The sequence below is a fragment of the Dendrobates tinctorius genome, unplaced genomic scaffold (genome assembly GCF_039654945.1).
Source record: "Dendrobates tinctorius isolate UK_male_01 unplaced genomic scaffold, ASM3965494v1 ptg000158l, whole genome shotgun sequence".
Taxonomy (NCBI): domain Eukaryota; kingdom Metazoa; phylum Chordata; class Amphibia; order Anura; family Dendrobatidae; genus Dendrobates; species Dendrobates tinctorius.
In genome coordinates this window covers 3,313,590-3,331,132 of record NW_027361825.1, presented here as the reverse complement: position 1 = coordinate 3,331,132, position 17,543 = coordinate 3,313,590, and the positions used below count along the sequence as shown (strand labels likewise).

General features: G+C 50.4%; 1 protein-coding gene across 2 annotated transcripts in view; it reads left to right on the top strand.

The window, feature by feature from the left end:
• Nucleotides 1-17,543, top strand: part of NELFE (negative elongation factor complex member E) — a 32,159-nt gene extending 14,616 nt beyond the window's left edge. For both annotated transcript variants that reach the window (XM_073548790.1, XM_073548789.1), the window contains exons 2-11: nt 12,249-12,327; nt 12,854-12,923; nt 13,517-13,662; nt 13,970-14,044; nt 14,147-14,184; nt 14,254-14,462; nt 14,805-14,949; nt 15,029-15,083; nt 15,633-15,735; nt 17,115-17,543. In XM_073548790.1, the coding sequence (XP_073404891.1) occupies nt 12,253-12,327; nt 12,854-12,923; nt 13,517-13,662; nt 13,970-14,044; nt 14,147-14,184; nt 14,254-14,462; nt 14,805-14,949; nt 15,029-15,083; nt 15,633-15,735; nt 17,115-17,224 (1,026 nt within the window). In that variant the 5' untranslated portion in view covers nt 12,249-12,252 and the 3' untranslated portion in view covers nt 17,225-17,543. The remainder of the gene's footprint in view (nt 1-12,248; nt 12,328-12,853; nt 12,924-13,516; nt 13,663-13,969; nt 14,045-14,146; nt 14,185-14,253; nt 14,463-14,804; nt 14,950-15,028; nt 15,084-15,632; nt 15,736-17,114) is intronic.

Genomic DNA, 17,543 nt, shown 5'->3' with positions numbered 1-17,543 from the left:
CCCGTCAGCCAGAGCCACCGTACTACTACCCCTAATATCCCACATCATCCCATCAGCCAGAGCCACCGTAATACTACCCCTAATATCCCACATCATCCCGTCAGCCAGAGCCGCCGGACAACTACCACTAATATCCCACATCATCCCGTCAGCCAGAGCCACCGTACTACTACCCCTAATATCCCACATCATCCCGTCAGCCAGAGCCACCGGACTACTCCCCCCTAGTATCGCACATCATCCCATCAGCCAGAGCCACCGTACTACTCCCCCTAATATCCCACATCATCCCGTCAGCCAGAGCCGCTGGACAACTACCCCTAATATCCCACATCATCCCATCACATCTGCCGGACTACTACCCCTAATATCCCACATCGTCCCATCAGCCAGAGCCGCCGGACTACTACCGCTAATATCCCACATCGTCCCGTCAGCCAGAGCCACTGGTCTACTACCCCTAATATCCCACATCATGCCGTCAGCCAGAGCCACCGTACTACTACCCCTAATATCCCACATCATCCCGTCAGCCAGAGCCGCCGGACAACTACCACTAATATCCCACATCATCCCGTCAGCCAGAGCCACCGTACTACTACCCCTAATATCCCACATCATCCCGTCAGCCAGAGCCGCTAGACTACTACCCCTAATATCCCACATCATCCTGTCAGCCAGAGCCGCCGGACAACTACCACTAATATCCCACATCATCCCGTCACATCTGCCGGACTACTACCCCTAATATCCCACATCATCCCGTCAGCCAGAGCCACCGTACTACTACCCCTAATATCCCACATCATCCCATCAGCCAGAGCCACCAGACTACTACCACTAATATCCCACATCATCCCATCAGCCAGAGCCACCAGACTACTACCACTAATATCCCACATCATCCCATCAGCCAGAGCCACCAGACTACTACCACTAATATCCCACATCATCCCACCAGCCAGAGTCACCGGACTACTCCCCCTAATATCCCCCATCATCCCGTCACATCAGCCGGACTACTACCCGTAATATCCCACATCATCCCATCAGCCAGAGCCACCAGACTACTACCCCTAATATCCCACATCATCCCACCAGCCAAAGTCACCGGACTACTACCACTAATATCCCACATCATCCCGTCAGCCAGAGCCGCCAGACAACTACCACTAATATCCCACATCATCCTGTCACATCCGCCGGACAACTACCACTAATATCCCACATCATCCCGTCAGCCAGAGCCACCGTACTACTACCCCTAATATCCCACATCATCCCGTCAGCCAGAGCCGCCGGACAACTACCACTAATATCCCACGTCATCCCGTCACATCCGCCGGACTACTACCCCTAATATCCCACATCATCCCATCAGCCAGAGCCGCTGGACTACTACCCCTAATATCCCACATCGTCCCGTCAGCCAGAGCTACCGGACTACTATCCCTAATATCCCACATCATCCCGTCAGCCAGAGCCACCAGACTACTCCCACTAATATCCCCCATCATCCCGTCAGAGCCACCAGACTACTCCCCCCTAATATCCCACATCATCCCGTCAGCCAGAGCCACCGGACTACTTCCCCCTAATATCCCACATCATCCCGTCAGCCAGAGCCACCGGACTACTTCCCCCTAATATCCCACATCATCCCATCAGCCAGAGCCACCGGACTACTCCCCCTAATATCCCACATCATCCCGTCAGCCAGAGCCGCCGGACAACTACCACTAATATCCCACGTCATCCCGTCACATCCGCCGGACTACTACCCCTAATATCCCACATCGTCCCGTCACCCAGAGCTACCAGACTACTATCCCTAATATCCCACATCATCCCGTCAGCCAGAACCACCAGACTACTACCACTAATATCCCACATCATCCCGTCAGAGCCACCGGACTACTACCACTAATATCCCACATCATCCCATCAGCCAGAGCCACCAGACTACTACCACTAATATCCCACATCGTCCCGTCACCCAGAGCTACCAGACTACTATCCCTAATATCCCACATCATCCCGTCAGCCAGAACCACCAGACTACTACCACTAATATCCCACATCATCCCGTCAGAGCCACCGGACTACTACCACTAATATCCCACATCATCCCATCAGCCAGAGCCACCAGACTACTACCACTAATATCCCACATCATCCCGTCAGCCAGAGCCACCAGACTACTACCACTAATATCCCACATCATCCCATCAGCCAGAGCCACCAGACTACTACCACTAATATCCCACATCATCCTGTCAGCCAGAGCCACCAGACTACTACCCCTAATATCCCACACCATCCCGTCAGCCAGAGCCACCGGACTACTCCCCCCTAATATCCCACATCATCCAATCAGCCAGAGCCACCTGACTACTACCACTAATATCCCACATCATCCCGTCAGCCAGAGCCACTGGACTACTCCCCCCTAATATCCCACATCATCCCATCAGCCAGAGCCACCGGACTACTACCCCTAATATCCCACATCATCCCGTCAGCCAGAGCCACCAGACTACTACCACTAATATCCCACATCATCCCGTCAGAGCCACCGGACTACTACCACTAATATCCCACATCATCCTGTCAGCCAGAGCCACCAGACTACTACCCCTAATATCCCACATCATCCCGTCAGCCAGAGCCACTGGACTACTCCCCCCTAATATCCCACATCATCCCATCAGCCAGAGCCACCGGACTACTCTCCCTAATATCCCACATCATCCCGTCACATCCGCCGGACTACTACCCCTAATATCCCACGTCGTCTCATCAGCCAGAGCCACCAGACTACTACCCCTAATATCCCACATCATCCCGTCAGCCAGAGCCACCGGACTACTACCACTAATATCCCACATCATCCCGTCAGCCAGAGCTACCGGACTTCTACCCCTAATATCCCACATCATCCCATCAGCCAGAGTCACCGGACTACTCCCCCTAATATCTCACATCATCCTGTCACATCCACCGTACTACTACCCCTAATATCCCACATCGTCCCATCAGCCAGAGCCACCGGAATACTCCCCCTAATATCACACATCATCCCGTCACATCCGCCGGACTACTACCCCTAATATGCCACATCATCCCGTCAACCAGAGCCACCAGACTACTCCCCCTAATATCCCACATCATCCCGTCAGCCAGAACCGCCGGACAACTTCCCCTAATATCCCACATCATCCCGTAACATCCGCCGGACTACTACCCCTAATATCCCACATCGTCCCGTCAGCCAGAGCCACTGGTCTACTACCCCTAATATCCCACATCGTCCCGTCAGCCAGAGCCACTGGTCTACTACCCCTAATATCCAACATCATCCCGTCAGCCAGAGCCACCGTACTACTACCACTAATATCCCACATCATCCCGTCAGAGCCACCGGACTACTACCACTAATATCCCACATCATCCCATCAGCCAGAGCCACCAGACTACTACCACTAATATCCCACATCATCCCGTCAGCCAGAGCCACCAGACTACTACCACTAATTTCCCACATCATCCCATCAGCCAGAGCCACCAGACTACTACCACTAATATCCCACATCATCCTGTCTACCAGAGCCACCAGACTACTACCCCTAATATCCCACACCATCCCGTCAGCCAGAGCCACCGGACTACTCCCCCCTAATATCCCACATCATCCCATCAGCCAGAGCCACCAGACTACTCCCACTAATATCCCACATCATCCCGTCAGCCAGAGCCACCAGACTACTACCACTAATATCCCACATCATCCCACCAGCCAGAGTCACCGGACTACTCCCCCTAATATCCCCCATCATCCCGTCACATCCGCCGGACTACTACCCCTAATATCCCACATCATCCCATCAGCCAGAGCCACCAGACTACTACCCCTAATATCCCACATCATCCCACCAGCCAAAGTCACCGGACTACTACCACTAATATCCCACATCAACCCGTCAGAGCCACCGGACTACTACCACTAATATCCCACATCATCCCATCAGCCAGAGCCACCAGACTACTACCACTAATATCCCACATCATCCCGTCAGCCAGAGCCACCGGACTACTACCACTAATATCCCACATCATCCCGTCAGAGCCACCGGACTACTACCACTAATATCCCACATCATCCCATCAGCCAGAGCCACCAGACTACTACCACTAATATCCCACATCATCCCGTCAGCCAGAGCCACCGGACTACTACCACTAATATCCCACATCATCCCGTCAGCCAGAGCTACCGGACTTCTACCCCTAATATCCCACATCGTCCCGTCAGCCAGAGCCACTGGTCTACTACCCCTAATATCCCACATCGTCCCGTCAGCCAGAGCCACTGGTCTACTACCCCTAATATCCAACATCATCCCGTCAGCCAGAGCCACCGTACTACTACCACTAATATCCCACATCATCCCGTCAGAGCCACCGGACTACTACCACTAATATCCCACATCATCCCATCAGCCAGAGCCACCAGACTACTACCACTAATATCCCACATCATCCCGTCAGCCAGAGCCACCAGACTACTACCACTAATTTCCCACATCATCCCATCAGCCAGAGCCACCAGACTACTACCACTAATATCCCACATCATCCTGTCTACCAGAGCCACCAGACTACTACCCCTAATATCCCACACCATCCCGTCAGCCAGAGCCACCGGACTACTCCCCCCTAATATCCCACATCATCCCATCAGCCAGAGCCACCAGACTACTCCCACTAATATCCCACATCATCCCGTCAGCCAGAGCCACCAGACTACTACCACTAATATCCCACATCATCCCACCAGCCAGAGTCACCGGACTACTCCCCCTAATATCCCCCATCATCCCGTCACATCCGCCGGACTACTACCCCTAATATCCCACATCATCCCATCAGCCAGAGCCACCAGACTACTACCCCTAATATCCCACATCATCCCACCAGCCAAAGTCACCGGACTACTACCACTAATATCCCACATCAACCCGTCAGAGCCACCGGACTACTACCACTAATATCCCACATCATCCCATCAGCCAGAGCCACCAGACTACTACCACTAATATCCCACATCATCCCGTCAGCCAGAGCCACCGGACTACTACCACTAATATCCCACATCATCCCGTCAGAGCCACCGGACTACTACCACTAATATCCCACATCATCCCATCAGCCAGAGCCACCAGACTACTACCACTAATATCCCACATCATCCCGTCAGCCAGAGCCACCGGACTACTACCACTAATATCCCACATCATCCCGTCAGCCAGAGCTACCGGACTTCTACCCCTAATATCCCACATCATCCCATCAGCCAGAGTCACCGGACTACTCCCCCTAATATCTCACATCATCCTGTCACATCCACCGTACTACTACCCCTAATATCCCACATCGTCCCATCAGCCAGAGCCACCGGAATACTCCCCCTAATATCACACATCATCCTGTCACATCCGCCGGACTACTACCCCTAATATGCCACATCATCCCGTCAACCAGAGCCACCAGACTACTACCCCTAATATCCCACATCATCCCACCAGCCAAAGTCACCGGACTACTACCACTAATATTCCACATCATCCCGTCAGCCAGAGCCACCAGACTACTACCACTAATATCGCACATCATCCCGTCAGCCAGAGCCACCGTACTACTACCCCTAATATCCCACATCGTCCCATCAGCCAGAGCCGCTGGACTACTACCCCGAATATCCCACATTGTCCCGTCAGCCAGAGCTACCGAACTATTATCCCTAATATCCCACGTCATCCCGTCAGCCAGAGCCGCCGGACTACTACCCCTAATATCCCACATCATCCCATCAGCCAGAGCCACCAGACTACTACCACTAATATCCCACATCATCCCACCAGCCAGAGTCACCGGACTACTCCCCCTAATATCTCACATCATCCTGTCACATCCACCGTACTACTACCCCTAATATCCCACATCGTCCCATCAGCCAGAGCCACCGGACTACTCCCCCTAATATCCCACATCATCCCGTGACATCCGCCGGACTACTACCCCTAATATACCACATCATCCCGTCAGCCAGAGCCACCAGACTACTACCCCTAATTTCCCACATCATCCCACCAGCCAAAGTCACCGGACTACTACCACTAATATTCCACATCATCCCGTCAGCCAGAGCGACCGGACTACTACCCCTAATATCCCACATCTTCCCGTCAGCCAGAGCCAACAGACTACTACCACTAATATCGCACATCATCCCGTCAGCCAGAGCCACCGTACTACTACCCCTAATATCCCACATCATCCCGTCAGTCAGAGCCGCCGGACAACTACCACTAATATCTCACATCATCCCGTCACATCCGCCGGACTACTACCCCTAATATCCCACATCGTCCCATCAGCCAGAGCCGCCGGACTACTACCCCTAATATCCCACATCATCCCATCAGCCAGAGTCACCAGACTACTACCACTAATATCCCACATCATCCCATCAGCCAGAGCCACCGGACTACTCCCCCTAATATCCCACATCATCCCGTCAGCCAGAGCTGCCGGACAACTACCACTAATATCCCACATCATCCCGTCACATCCGCCGGACTACTACCCCTAATATCCCACATCATCCCATCAGCCAGAGCCACCAGACTACTCCCCGCTAATATCCCACATCATCCCATCAGCCAGAGCCACCGGACTACTCCCCCTAATATCCCACATCATCCCGTCAGCCAGAGCTGCCGGACAACTACCACTAATATCCCACATCATCCCGTCACATCCGCCGGACTACTACCCCTAATATCCCACATCATCCCATCAGCCAGAGCCACCAGACTACTCCCACTAATATCCCACATCATCCCGTCAGCCAGAGCCACCGGACTACTACCACTAATATCCCACATCATCCCGTCAGCCAGAGCCACCGGACTACTACCCCTAATATCCCACATCATCCCATCAGCCAGAGCCGCTGGCCTACTACCCCTAATATCCCACATCGTCCCGTCAGCCAGAGCCACCGGACTACTACCCCTAATATCCCACATCGTCCCGTCAGCCAGAGCCACCGGACTACTACCCCTAATATCCCACATCATCCCGTCAGCCAGAGCCGCCGGACAACTACCACTAATATCCCACATCATCCCGTCAGCCAGAGCCGCCGGACAACTACCACTAATATCCCACATCATCCCGTCACATCTGCCGGACTACTACCCCTAATATCCCACATCATCCTGTCAGCCAGAGCCACCGTACTACTACCCCTAATATCCCACATCATCCCGTTAGGCAGAGCCGCTGGACAACTACCACTAATATCCCACGTCATCCCGTCACATCCGCCGGACTACTACCCCTAATATCCCACATCATCCCATCAGCCAGAGCCGCTGGACTACTACCCCTAATATCCCACATCGTCCCGTCAGCCAGAGCTACCGGACTACTATCCCTAATATCCCACATCATCCCGTCAGCCAGAGCCACCAGACTACTACCACTAATATCCCACATCATCCCGTCAGAGCCACCGGACTACTACCACTAATATCCCACATCATCCCATCAGTCAGAGCCACCAGACTACTACCACTAATATCCCACATCATCCTGTCAGCCAGAGCTACCAGACTACTACCACTAATATCCCACATCATCCCGTCCGCCAGAGCCACCGGACTACTACCCCTATTATCCCACATCATTCCGTCTGCCAGAGCCACCGGACTACTAATATCTCACATCATCCCGTCAGCCAGAGCCACCGGACTACTCCCCCTAATATCCCACATCATCCCGTCAGCCAGAGCCGCCGGACTACTACCCTTAATATCCCACATCATCCCGTCCGCCAGAGCCACCAGACTACTACCCCTAATATCCCACAACATCCCACCAGCTAAAGTCACCGGACTACTACCACTAATATTCCACATCATCCCGTCAGCCAGAGCGACCGGACTACTACCCCTAATATCCCACATCATCCCGTCAGCCAGAGCCACCGGACTACTACCCCTAATATCCCACATCATCCCATCAGTGCCACCGGACTACTACCACTAATATCCCACATCATCCCGTCAGAGCCACCAGACTACTACCACTAATATCCCACATCATCCCGTCACAGCCGCCGGACTCCTACCCCTAATATCCCACATCATCCCGTCAGCCAGAGCCACCAGACTACTACCACTAATATCCCACATCATCCCGTCACATCCGCCGGACTACTACCCCTAATATCCCACATCATCCCGTCAGCCAGAGCCACCAGACTACTACCACTAATATCCCACATCATCCCGTCAGAGCCACCAGACTACTACCACTAATATCGCACACCATCCCGTCAGCCAGAGCCACCGTACTACTGCCTCTAATATCCCACATCATCCCGTCATCCAGAGCCGCCGGACAACTACCGCTAATATCCCACATCATCCCATAACATCCGCTGGACTACTACCCCTAATATCCCACATCGTCCCATCAGCCAGAGCCGCTGGACTACTACCCCTAATATCCCACATTGTCCTGTCAACCAGAGCTACCGGACTACTATCCCTAATATCCCACGTCATCTCGTCAGCCAGAGCCACCAGACTACTACCACTAATATCCCACATCATCCCGTCACATCCGCCGGACTACTACCCCTAATATCCCACATCATCCCGTCAGCCAGAGCCACCAGACTACTACCACTAATATCCCACATCATCCCATCAGTGCCACCGGACTACTACCACTAATATCCCACATCATCCCGTCACAGCCGCCGGACTCCTACCCCTAATATCCCACATCATCCCGTCAGCCAGAGCCACCAGACTACTACCACTAATATCCCACATCATCCCGTCACATCCGCCGGACTACTACCCCTAATATCCCACATCATCCCATCAGCCAGAGCCACCAGACTACTACCACTAATATCCCACATCATCCCGTCAGCCAGAGCTACCGGACTACTACCCCTAATATCCCACATCATCCCACCAGCCAGAGTCATCGGACTACTACCACTAATATTCCACTTCATCCCGTCACATCTGCCGGACTACTCCCCCTAATATCCCACATCATCCCGTCAGCCAGAGCCACCGGACAACTCCCCCTAGTCTCCCACATCATCCCGTCAGCCAGAGCCACCGGACTACTACCCCTAATATCCCACATCATCCCGTCAGCCAGAGCTACCGGACTACTACCACTAATATCCCACATCATCCCACCAGCCAGAGTCATCGGACTACTACCCCTAATATCCCACATCATCCCGTCAGCCAGAGCTACCGGACTACTACCCCTAATATCCCACATCATCCCGTCAGCCAGAGCCACCGGACTACTATCCCTAATATCCCACATCATCCCGTCAGCCAGAGTCACCGGACAACTCCCCCTAATATCCCACATCATCCCGTCAGCCAGAGCCACCGGACTACTACCCCTAATATCCCACATCATCCCGTCAGCCAGAGCTACCGGACTACTACCCCTAATATCCCCCATCATCCCACCAGCCAGAGTCATCGGACTACTACCACTAATATTCCACTTCATCCCGTCACATCTGCCGGACTACTACCCCTAATTTCCCACATCATCCCGTCAGCCAGAGCCACCGGACTACTACCCCTAATATCCCACATCATCCCGTCAGCCAGAGCTACCGGACTACTACCACTAATATCCCACATCATCCCACCAGCCAGAGTCATCGGACTACTACCCCTAATATCCCACATCATCCCGTCAGCCAGAGCTACCGGACTACTACCCCTAATATCCCACATCATCCCGTCAGCCAGAGCCACCGGACTACTATCCCTAATATCCCACATCATCCCGTCAGCCAGAGTCACCGGACAACTCCCCCTAATATCCCACATCATCCCGTCAGCCAGAGCCACCGGACTACTACCCCTAATATCCCACATCATCCCGTCAGCCAGAGCTACCGGACTACTACCCCTAATATCCCCCATCATCCCACCAGCCAGAGTCATCGGACTACTACCACTAATATTCCACTTCATCCCGTCACATCTGCCGGACTACTACCCCTAATTTCCCACATCATCCCGTCAGCCAGAGCCACCGGACTACTATCCCTAATATCCCACATCATCCCGTCAGCCAGAGTCACCGGACTACTATCCCTAATATCCCACATCATCCCGTCAGCCAGAGCCACCGGACAACTCCCCCTAATATCCCACATCATCCCGTCAGCCAGAGCCACCGGACTACTACCCCTAATATCCCACATCATCCCGTCAGCCAGAGCTACCGGACTACTACCCCTAATATCCCACATCATCCCGTCAGCCAGAGCTACCGGACTACTACCCCTAATATCCCCCATCATCCCACCAGCCAGAGTCATCGGACTACTACCACTAATATTCCACTTCATCCCGTCACATCTGCCGGACTACTACCCCTAATTTCCCACATCATCCCGTCAGCCAGAGCCACCGGACTACTATCCCTAATATCCCACATCATCCCGTCAGCCAGAGTCACCGGACTACTATCCCTAATATCCCACATCATCCCTTCAGCCAGAGCCACCGGACTACTACCACTAATATCCCACATCATCCCGTTAGCCAAAGCCGCCAGACTACTACCCCTAATATCCCACATCATCCCGTCAGCCTGGGGTCAGAGCCAGAGCGCTGAGTGGAACTGTCCTAACTTCCATTCCGGGGATCCCTTTAAGATCACGTGACTGCTGCTATGGCTACAAAAGGTCCTTTCAGTGCATTACTTACTGACAACCGCACCTTGAGAAAGCAAGGGAATAAATCAACGCAAAATGCGCGTCAGGGTTTGAGGCACCCAATTTGTGCACTGCACTTTATTATTCTCTCCCACAGGGTAAGCTGCATACACTTCTAACTTTTTGAACACTCAATTCTCAACATTATTATTGTGGTTTGCCCAGGAGTATTAATGGTTTACCTCCTTAACCTAACTAAAACACTTGATATTGCATTTGTGTGCAGACCAATATTATTGACTGTTTGAATTGGTGTTTTTGCTTGCTAATTTAGTGAGCTAATCCCTGTGCTACAACAATTAGATGATCATGCGTTATCTGTCTGTCCACTTTTTGATACATCTGAAATAGTTTTAAATGTCACTGTTATCCTTTTTGATAAATTATTTAATAAAGTTTAAATCCTTTTTTAAACCAATTGCTCCCCTTTCTCTTGTTTAAAAATTCTACTGACCATGTGTCTCAATATTTGGCCATATACGAGATCTCTGCTTGCTGACAGTGACCTACACGAGATCTCTGCTTGCTGACAGTGACCTACACGAAATCTCTGCTTGCTGACAGTGACCTACACGAGATCTCTGCTTGCTGACAGTGACCTACACGAGATCTCTGCTTGCTGACAGTGACCTACACGAGATCTCTGCTTGCTGACAGTGACCTACACGAGATCTCTGCTTGCTGACAGTGACCTACACGAGATCTCTGCTTGCTGACAGTGACCTACACGAGATCTCTGATTGCAGTCAGTGACATACACAAGATCTCTGCTTGCTGTCGGTGACATATACGAGATCTCTGCTTGCTGACAGTGGCATACACGAGATCTCTGCTTGCTGACAGTGACATATATTGCTGCTATCCTTTTTGATAAATTATTTAATAAAGTTTAAATCTTTTTTTAAACCAATTGCTCCCTTTTCTCTTGTTTAAAAATGCCATGTTTGGAGTGGTTTCACACATGTGACTAGTCAGCACCCAGTTGGGGCACGGTCCCATTAATGAATATGCTTCTGGCCCTTTTGTTTCTAATGGTCAGTTAGGAGCCTGAATGATTGTCTCCCTCTCTAGGATGTGAGTTCCCTTTTTGGTAGGTTGGGGGTCAACAGCCCAGACCCCCAAACCTCAAATCAAAGGGCTCCTTTATCTGTACAGAAATTCTCCCTCTGCCCAGGGAAAGGGCCAAAAGGCTTCTGCTTTTGTATTTCGGGTGGTTTAGGGGGTCCTAGATGTCAATCATCACTTATGGTAATGGTCTGACAGTATGAGAATCTGATGGTACTGACCCTTTAAGTAGGCACAGTCCCTTTAATTATGTAAATTAGTGACTCTTTTTTTTTTTTTTTATACCTTTTTACTAATAACCCTCCCACCTCTTTTTTCCCTTCTCACCCCCAAGCACCATGGTTTCGTTGCCACCTGTCTTGACCGATGAAGAGGAGGCTCTACAGAGGAAGTTTGCCAAGCTGAAAAAGAAGGTTTGTTAAGACTAAAGGGGAGGTTCAGGATTTTAAAAAAATACATCAGTGTGACCGCTGCAGCCAATCACTAGCATCAGTGATCTTGGAATGTACAAGCTAGTTGAGGCCTGTTATTGGCTGGTGGTCACATGGATCTTTTTTTTTTTTTTTTTTTTTTCTTTTAGTACGTTCGTGTGATCGCCACAGCCAATGACAGACCTCAGCTAGCGTGTACGGTTCAAGATGACTGATGCCAGTGATTGGCTGCGGTTGTCACATGGATGCATTAGGTGAGGAGTACACACAACGTTGAGTCCAGTGTACCATTGCAACATCGCATCATATGATTTCCTGTAGTGTTATAGGACAGAGACAGCACCACACCTGTTCAGTGGTTGTCTGTGGTATTGCAGCTATCGGAATGGAGCCAATGCTGTATTACCATATACCACCCATGGACAGGTGTGGCTCTGTTTATGGAAGAAAGCTGCCATGTTTTGCAGGATCTTTCTTTTAATGTATTTTATTTTCTGTTTTCTACTAGAAAAAAGCCTTGTTGGCTCTGAAGAAGCAAACGTCCACCAACCAGACGAGCCAGGCCGGCATCAAGAGATGTGAGGCAGATCATATATTTACTGTCCATAGTTGAGGAGTTTAGTCTTTTTATTTTTGAAAACGTGATCCCCTTCTCCAGTGGTCGTGTCTGGTACTGCAGCAATCATTTATCTGACAGTAAAATATATTTAATTTTGTTTTATTTATTTTTATAAAGGCATGGATTAAAGGCATACACTCCCCTTCCCGCGCCCTCCCGGAACAAGTGCAGGCTGCTCCAAAGGTTTGCATCGGCATCAGAAGCAGTGTCTGCCTTGTTTGGAGTCACAGGACTTGTGCAGACGGTAATTGGCTGCAGCGGTTAGGTGACAAGAAGATGTTTCTCTGTTGACGTGCTATCCTCCTCACATAACCGCAGCAACAGTACTTTGACATTTGAATGGGTAGACCTCCAGAAAGGCCTGTGCTGAATTTTCGGGAGTGCTGGAATGTGATTATGTCGGCATTTCTTATTTTTAATCAGTCCATGCCCAAAGAAACCAATAATTTTACTGTCAAACAACCCCTTTGAGCTGCAATACCAGGCACAGCCCAGAGACCAGCGTGGCGCTGTTACCATTTTTTCTGTTTCTGGGGAACTTCTCTTTTCCAGCTCTATCAGACCAACCAGCAGTGGACACTGCCACAGCAACAGAACAAGCCAAGATGCTGGTGAAGACTGGCGCCATCAGTGCTATTAAATCTGGGACCAAAAACAGCGGATTCAAACGTTCTCGGACACTAGAGGGCAAGCTGAAGGTGACACTTATATGTGGCTCCACGGGGTCTTTTTATTCTTGGCTGGTCTATAAGGGGCTCTGCTGGTCTGTTACCTTATATGACCTACACACCCTTAATGTGACATTGTACGTAATGTATGGCCTTGGCTTAAAGTTTTTGCTCATGCAGTCAACTGGGAGTCCATGAGCGCCTCTCTATCATTCCTGGGCTTGTCTGGGGAACGCAGGGGTCAGACCCTCACAGACTATCACTTTACAAGATAGGAATTCCCCTTTTAATTACAATAACTGTATAATTGTTTAACACCTTTTATTCTCTCCCTCAGGACCCCGATAAGGGCCCAGCACCCACTTTCCAGCCTTTCCAGCGCAGTGTCTCTGTAGACGAGGAGCAGGCGGAGGTCGGCACTCTTGGAACTTTTTTTTTTTTTTTTGTTTTGCTATAGGAGCCATCCAATCTGAGACACTCACTCCTAACACGTTGTCTCTTCTTCTCTCTCCAGAGTTCAAGACGCAACCAAAGGAAGTCTCTCTATGACAGGTGAGTCTCCTCCATCTATCGCCTCTTACCTTTCTATACTCCTATTAATCTGATTTTCTCCCTTCTCAGTTTTGTCAGCTCCAGTGAACGTATGCGAGAACCCGAGAGGGAGACAGAGGACCGAGAGAGCGACAGAGAAGGTCATCGCGTAGGAGACAGGGAGCCTTATGAACGAGACCGCGGCAAAGAACGCGACCGGGAGAGAGAGAGGGAGAGAGACAGAGACCGAAGTGATAGAGATCGGGAGAGGGAACGAGACAGAGAAGGCTTCCACCGGAGTACGTGTCCTTATGTGACTGCAGGGATTGTAACCACATTAGACAGTGACCCCAGGAGATTACAATCTAATTACCTTAGACAAGACCAGAACAACATGGTAGATTTCTTCTAGAACCAGCTCCACTATTATCCATTGACTGTTTCTGGTATTACAGCCAATTGAATTGGGCTAAGGTGCAATTCCAGACTCAACCAGTGTACTAGAGTGGTGCTGTTTTCAGAAGATTTACTAACTCCATTACTGCAACCCCCGTGTTGTTTATTAGGTGGCAGGGTGGGATTGGGTGTAAACACAGGCTGTCGATTAAATGTTTTCCTTTTCTGGTCCCTGGTGTACACAGGATCAGATTCTTTTCCAGAACGTCGAGCACCCAGGAAAGGAAACACGGTGTATGTTAATGGTGTGGGCATGAAGAAGCAGATGCTCACTGACTCTTTCTCCAAGTTTGGGAAGATCATAGATCTCGCAACTGATCCTCAGCGGAAGTAAGTGTGCAGAGATGCTTGTCCGTCTTGCTGTAGAGAACAAGCAGACATAATCGAGTTTCTGTTTTGTCCCATACAGCTGCGCTTTTGTCACATTTGAGAAGATGGAATCAGCAGATCAGGCGATCCAGGAGGTGAGATTGGAACAGGGGGCATTAAAGAAGCCGCTGGGAAGGACTTGGTTCTGCTTCTAAATCCCCTACATAGTTAGAGAAGCAAAAGGACTAACATACAAAAAACACATCTAGTACATATTCACAGGATAATCAATAAATGTCTTGGGGTCCTTCTGTCCACAAGAACAGGAATCCCAAGTGCCCAATTTGGATGAAGTGGTGGTCACATGCGCACCACTGTCCCATTCAGTGTTTATGGGACCTTTTTATTTAGAGAGTTAATGGGGATCTAATACTCTAGTCATACGGATGACAGAGGAACCAAAAAGTGATAGAATTCATCTCCCTGCTGTCACCACTAGGGGGAGCGTGCGAGCTCACGGAATACTTTGTATGCATTCAATAATAGAGTTCTCTCTAGTGGTGACTGCATGTGGCCTGAGCTTTGCTTAAAGAGAGAAAAAAAAAAAAAGAGGTAAAAGTGAAGAAACAAACTTATTCTGTGTTATAGCCGTCATGTGATACATTTTATATAATTTTTTTTCTTCCGTTCTCCATGTTTTTCAGCTTAATAACACAATGATAGAGGACGTCTCTATGAAGGTCAGCATTGCCCGGAAGCAGCCAATGCTGGATGCCGCCATAGAGAAGTCTGTGTGGGGTCAGCTGGGTGAGTATTTGGCAGCTGCTCACTCACAGGTCTCATAAATTACATGTTTCTGGATTTGTTACTTTCTTTTCAAATAAACTATATACAAAAGTATGTGCCCCCACAATCCCCCTCCAGGAGCTTTCCTAACCTCCCATCCTACGTCCATAGGCATTAATATGGAGTCGCTCATCTGCAGATATAACGGCTCTCTCTCTCTTCTGGGGAGGATTTCTACAAGATTTTGGAGGTGTCTGTGGGAATTTTTTTCCCTTCATCCGGAAGATCAGTTGTGAGATCAGTCCCTGATGTTGGGGGAGGCAGGGCTCATAATCTCCAGCCTTGGATGGGGCTGAGGTCTGTTCCCACAAAGCTGAAGCTACAATTGTCCACAATGTCTTGTGCTGAAGATTAAGATTTCCCTTCCTTCAGAGTCCAGTAGTGGCGGCTTTACACCACTCCATCCGACGCTCAGCATTGTGCTTGGTGATGTATGGCTGCATGCAGCTGCTCGGCCATAAAGCTACCGGTGGGGGCTCAGTGTTTGTGCTGATGTTGATACCAGAGGAGGTCTGTACTTTGCAGTTATGGGGTAAACAGCGTAGTGGTGATTTTCTGCCCTCTGCGCTTCAGCACTCGGCTCCCTGCTCTGTAACATTACGGGATCTCCACTTTGTGGCTGAGTTGCTGCGGTTCCTTCCTCTTCTCAATAATATCACTCACAGGTGATGGGGAAGGTTTAGGAGGCACATATGTCATGGATGGACTTGTTACACTGGTGGCTTATATTACAGGACCGCGCTGGTATCGGGGAGCTCTGCACCACCAGCCGCTCTGTCATATCTTAGTAAAGGAAGACAGCAAGCAAGGGGTGATAGGGCCTGATTTTATACATCAGGAAGGGGGTTTATGGGGCCAGATGCATTACACCTTGGGTCTACAGGGCTGGATCTTATACACAGGAGATCTTGGCAACTGGATGCTTTACACCTGGGGTCTACAGGGATGGATGTTATACACTGGAGATCTATGGAGCCAGATGCTTTACACCCAGGGTTTACGGGGCCAGATATTATACACCAGGGAGCGAGGAGCCGGATGTTATACACTGGGGGTATACAGGGGCCAAATGTTATACACCACGGATTAAGTGGCTGGATGTTATACACCGGTGGTCGACGTGTGCAGACTACTCTTCTCCATGGTTAGACTGTCAGCAAGCCATGTATGGAGGCTGCCGGTTCCGCGTAGCAGCTGTATACATGAAGCAATAGATTTTTTTTTTTCCAGACTGTTGGCAAAGCAACTGCACTCCTTTATTTCGGACAATCTGTACAAGTTGTCCGTAATGGTGAACATTCCCTTTTATGTGTTGACTGTAAGTTTTGATGTCTCCACAGCTTTCCACAGCAGCGCCAAGGGATCCCACAAAGACAAGAGATCTCAGGTCAGCTACTCCGAGGATTATTTCAATCTAGATTCCTCCGGCGCGGGGAACACGACCGGGTGAGCGGCGGAGAGGAGCTCATGTGGGATGGGATGGCAGAGGTGCGAGGCATCAGATGGCTCTTCGGAGCACAGCTTTATTTCCTTGACATTGTGCAGGGGTCGGCAACCTGTGGTACATGCTGGGAGTTGTAGTTTCTCAGTAGCTGGAGTGCCTCGGGTTGCTGACGTCTGCACATAGTCTTTTATGATGTGTACATGTACTAAGGGTCACTGGTGGGAAAACCCTATTTTCAGGTCACTTCTCTTGTAGTGAGGTGGCCGATGTGTGTGTAATGTGCAAGTGTTCAACGCTGTATAATAAACGTCTACTACTACTCTCA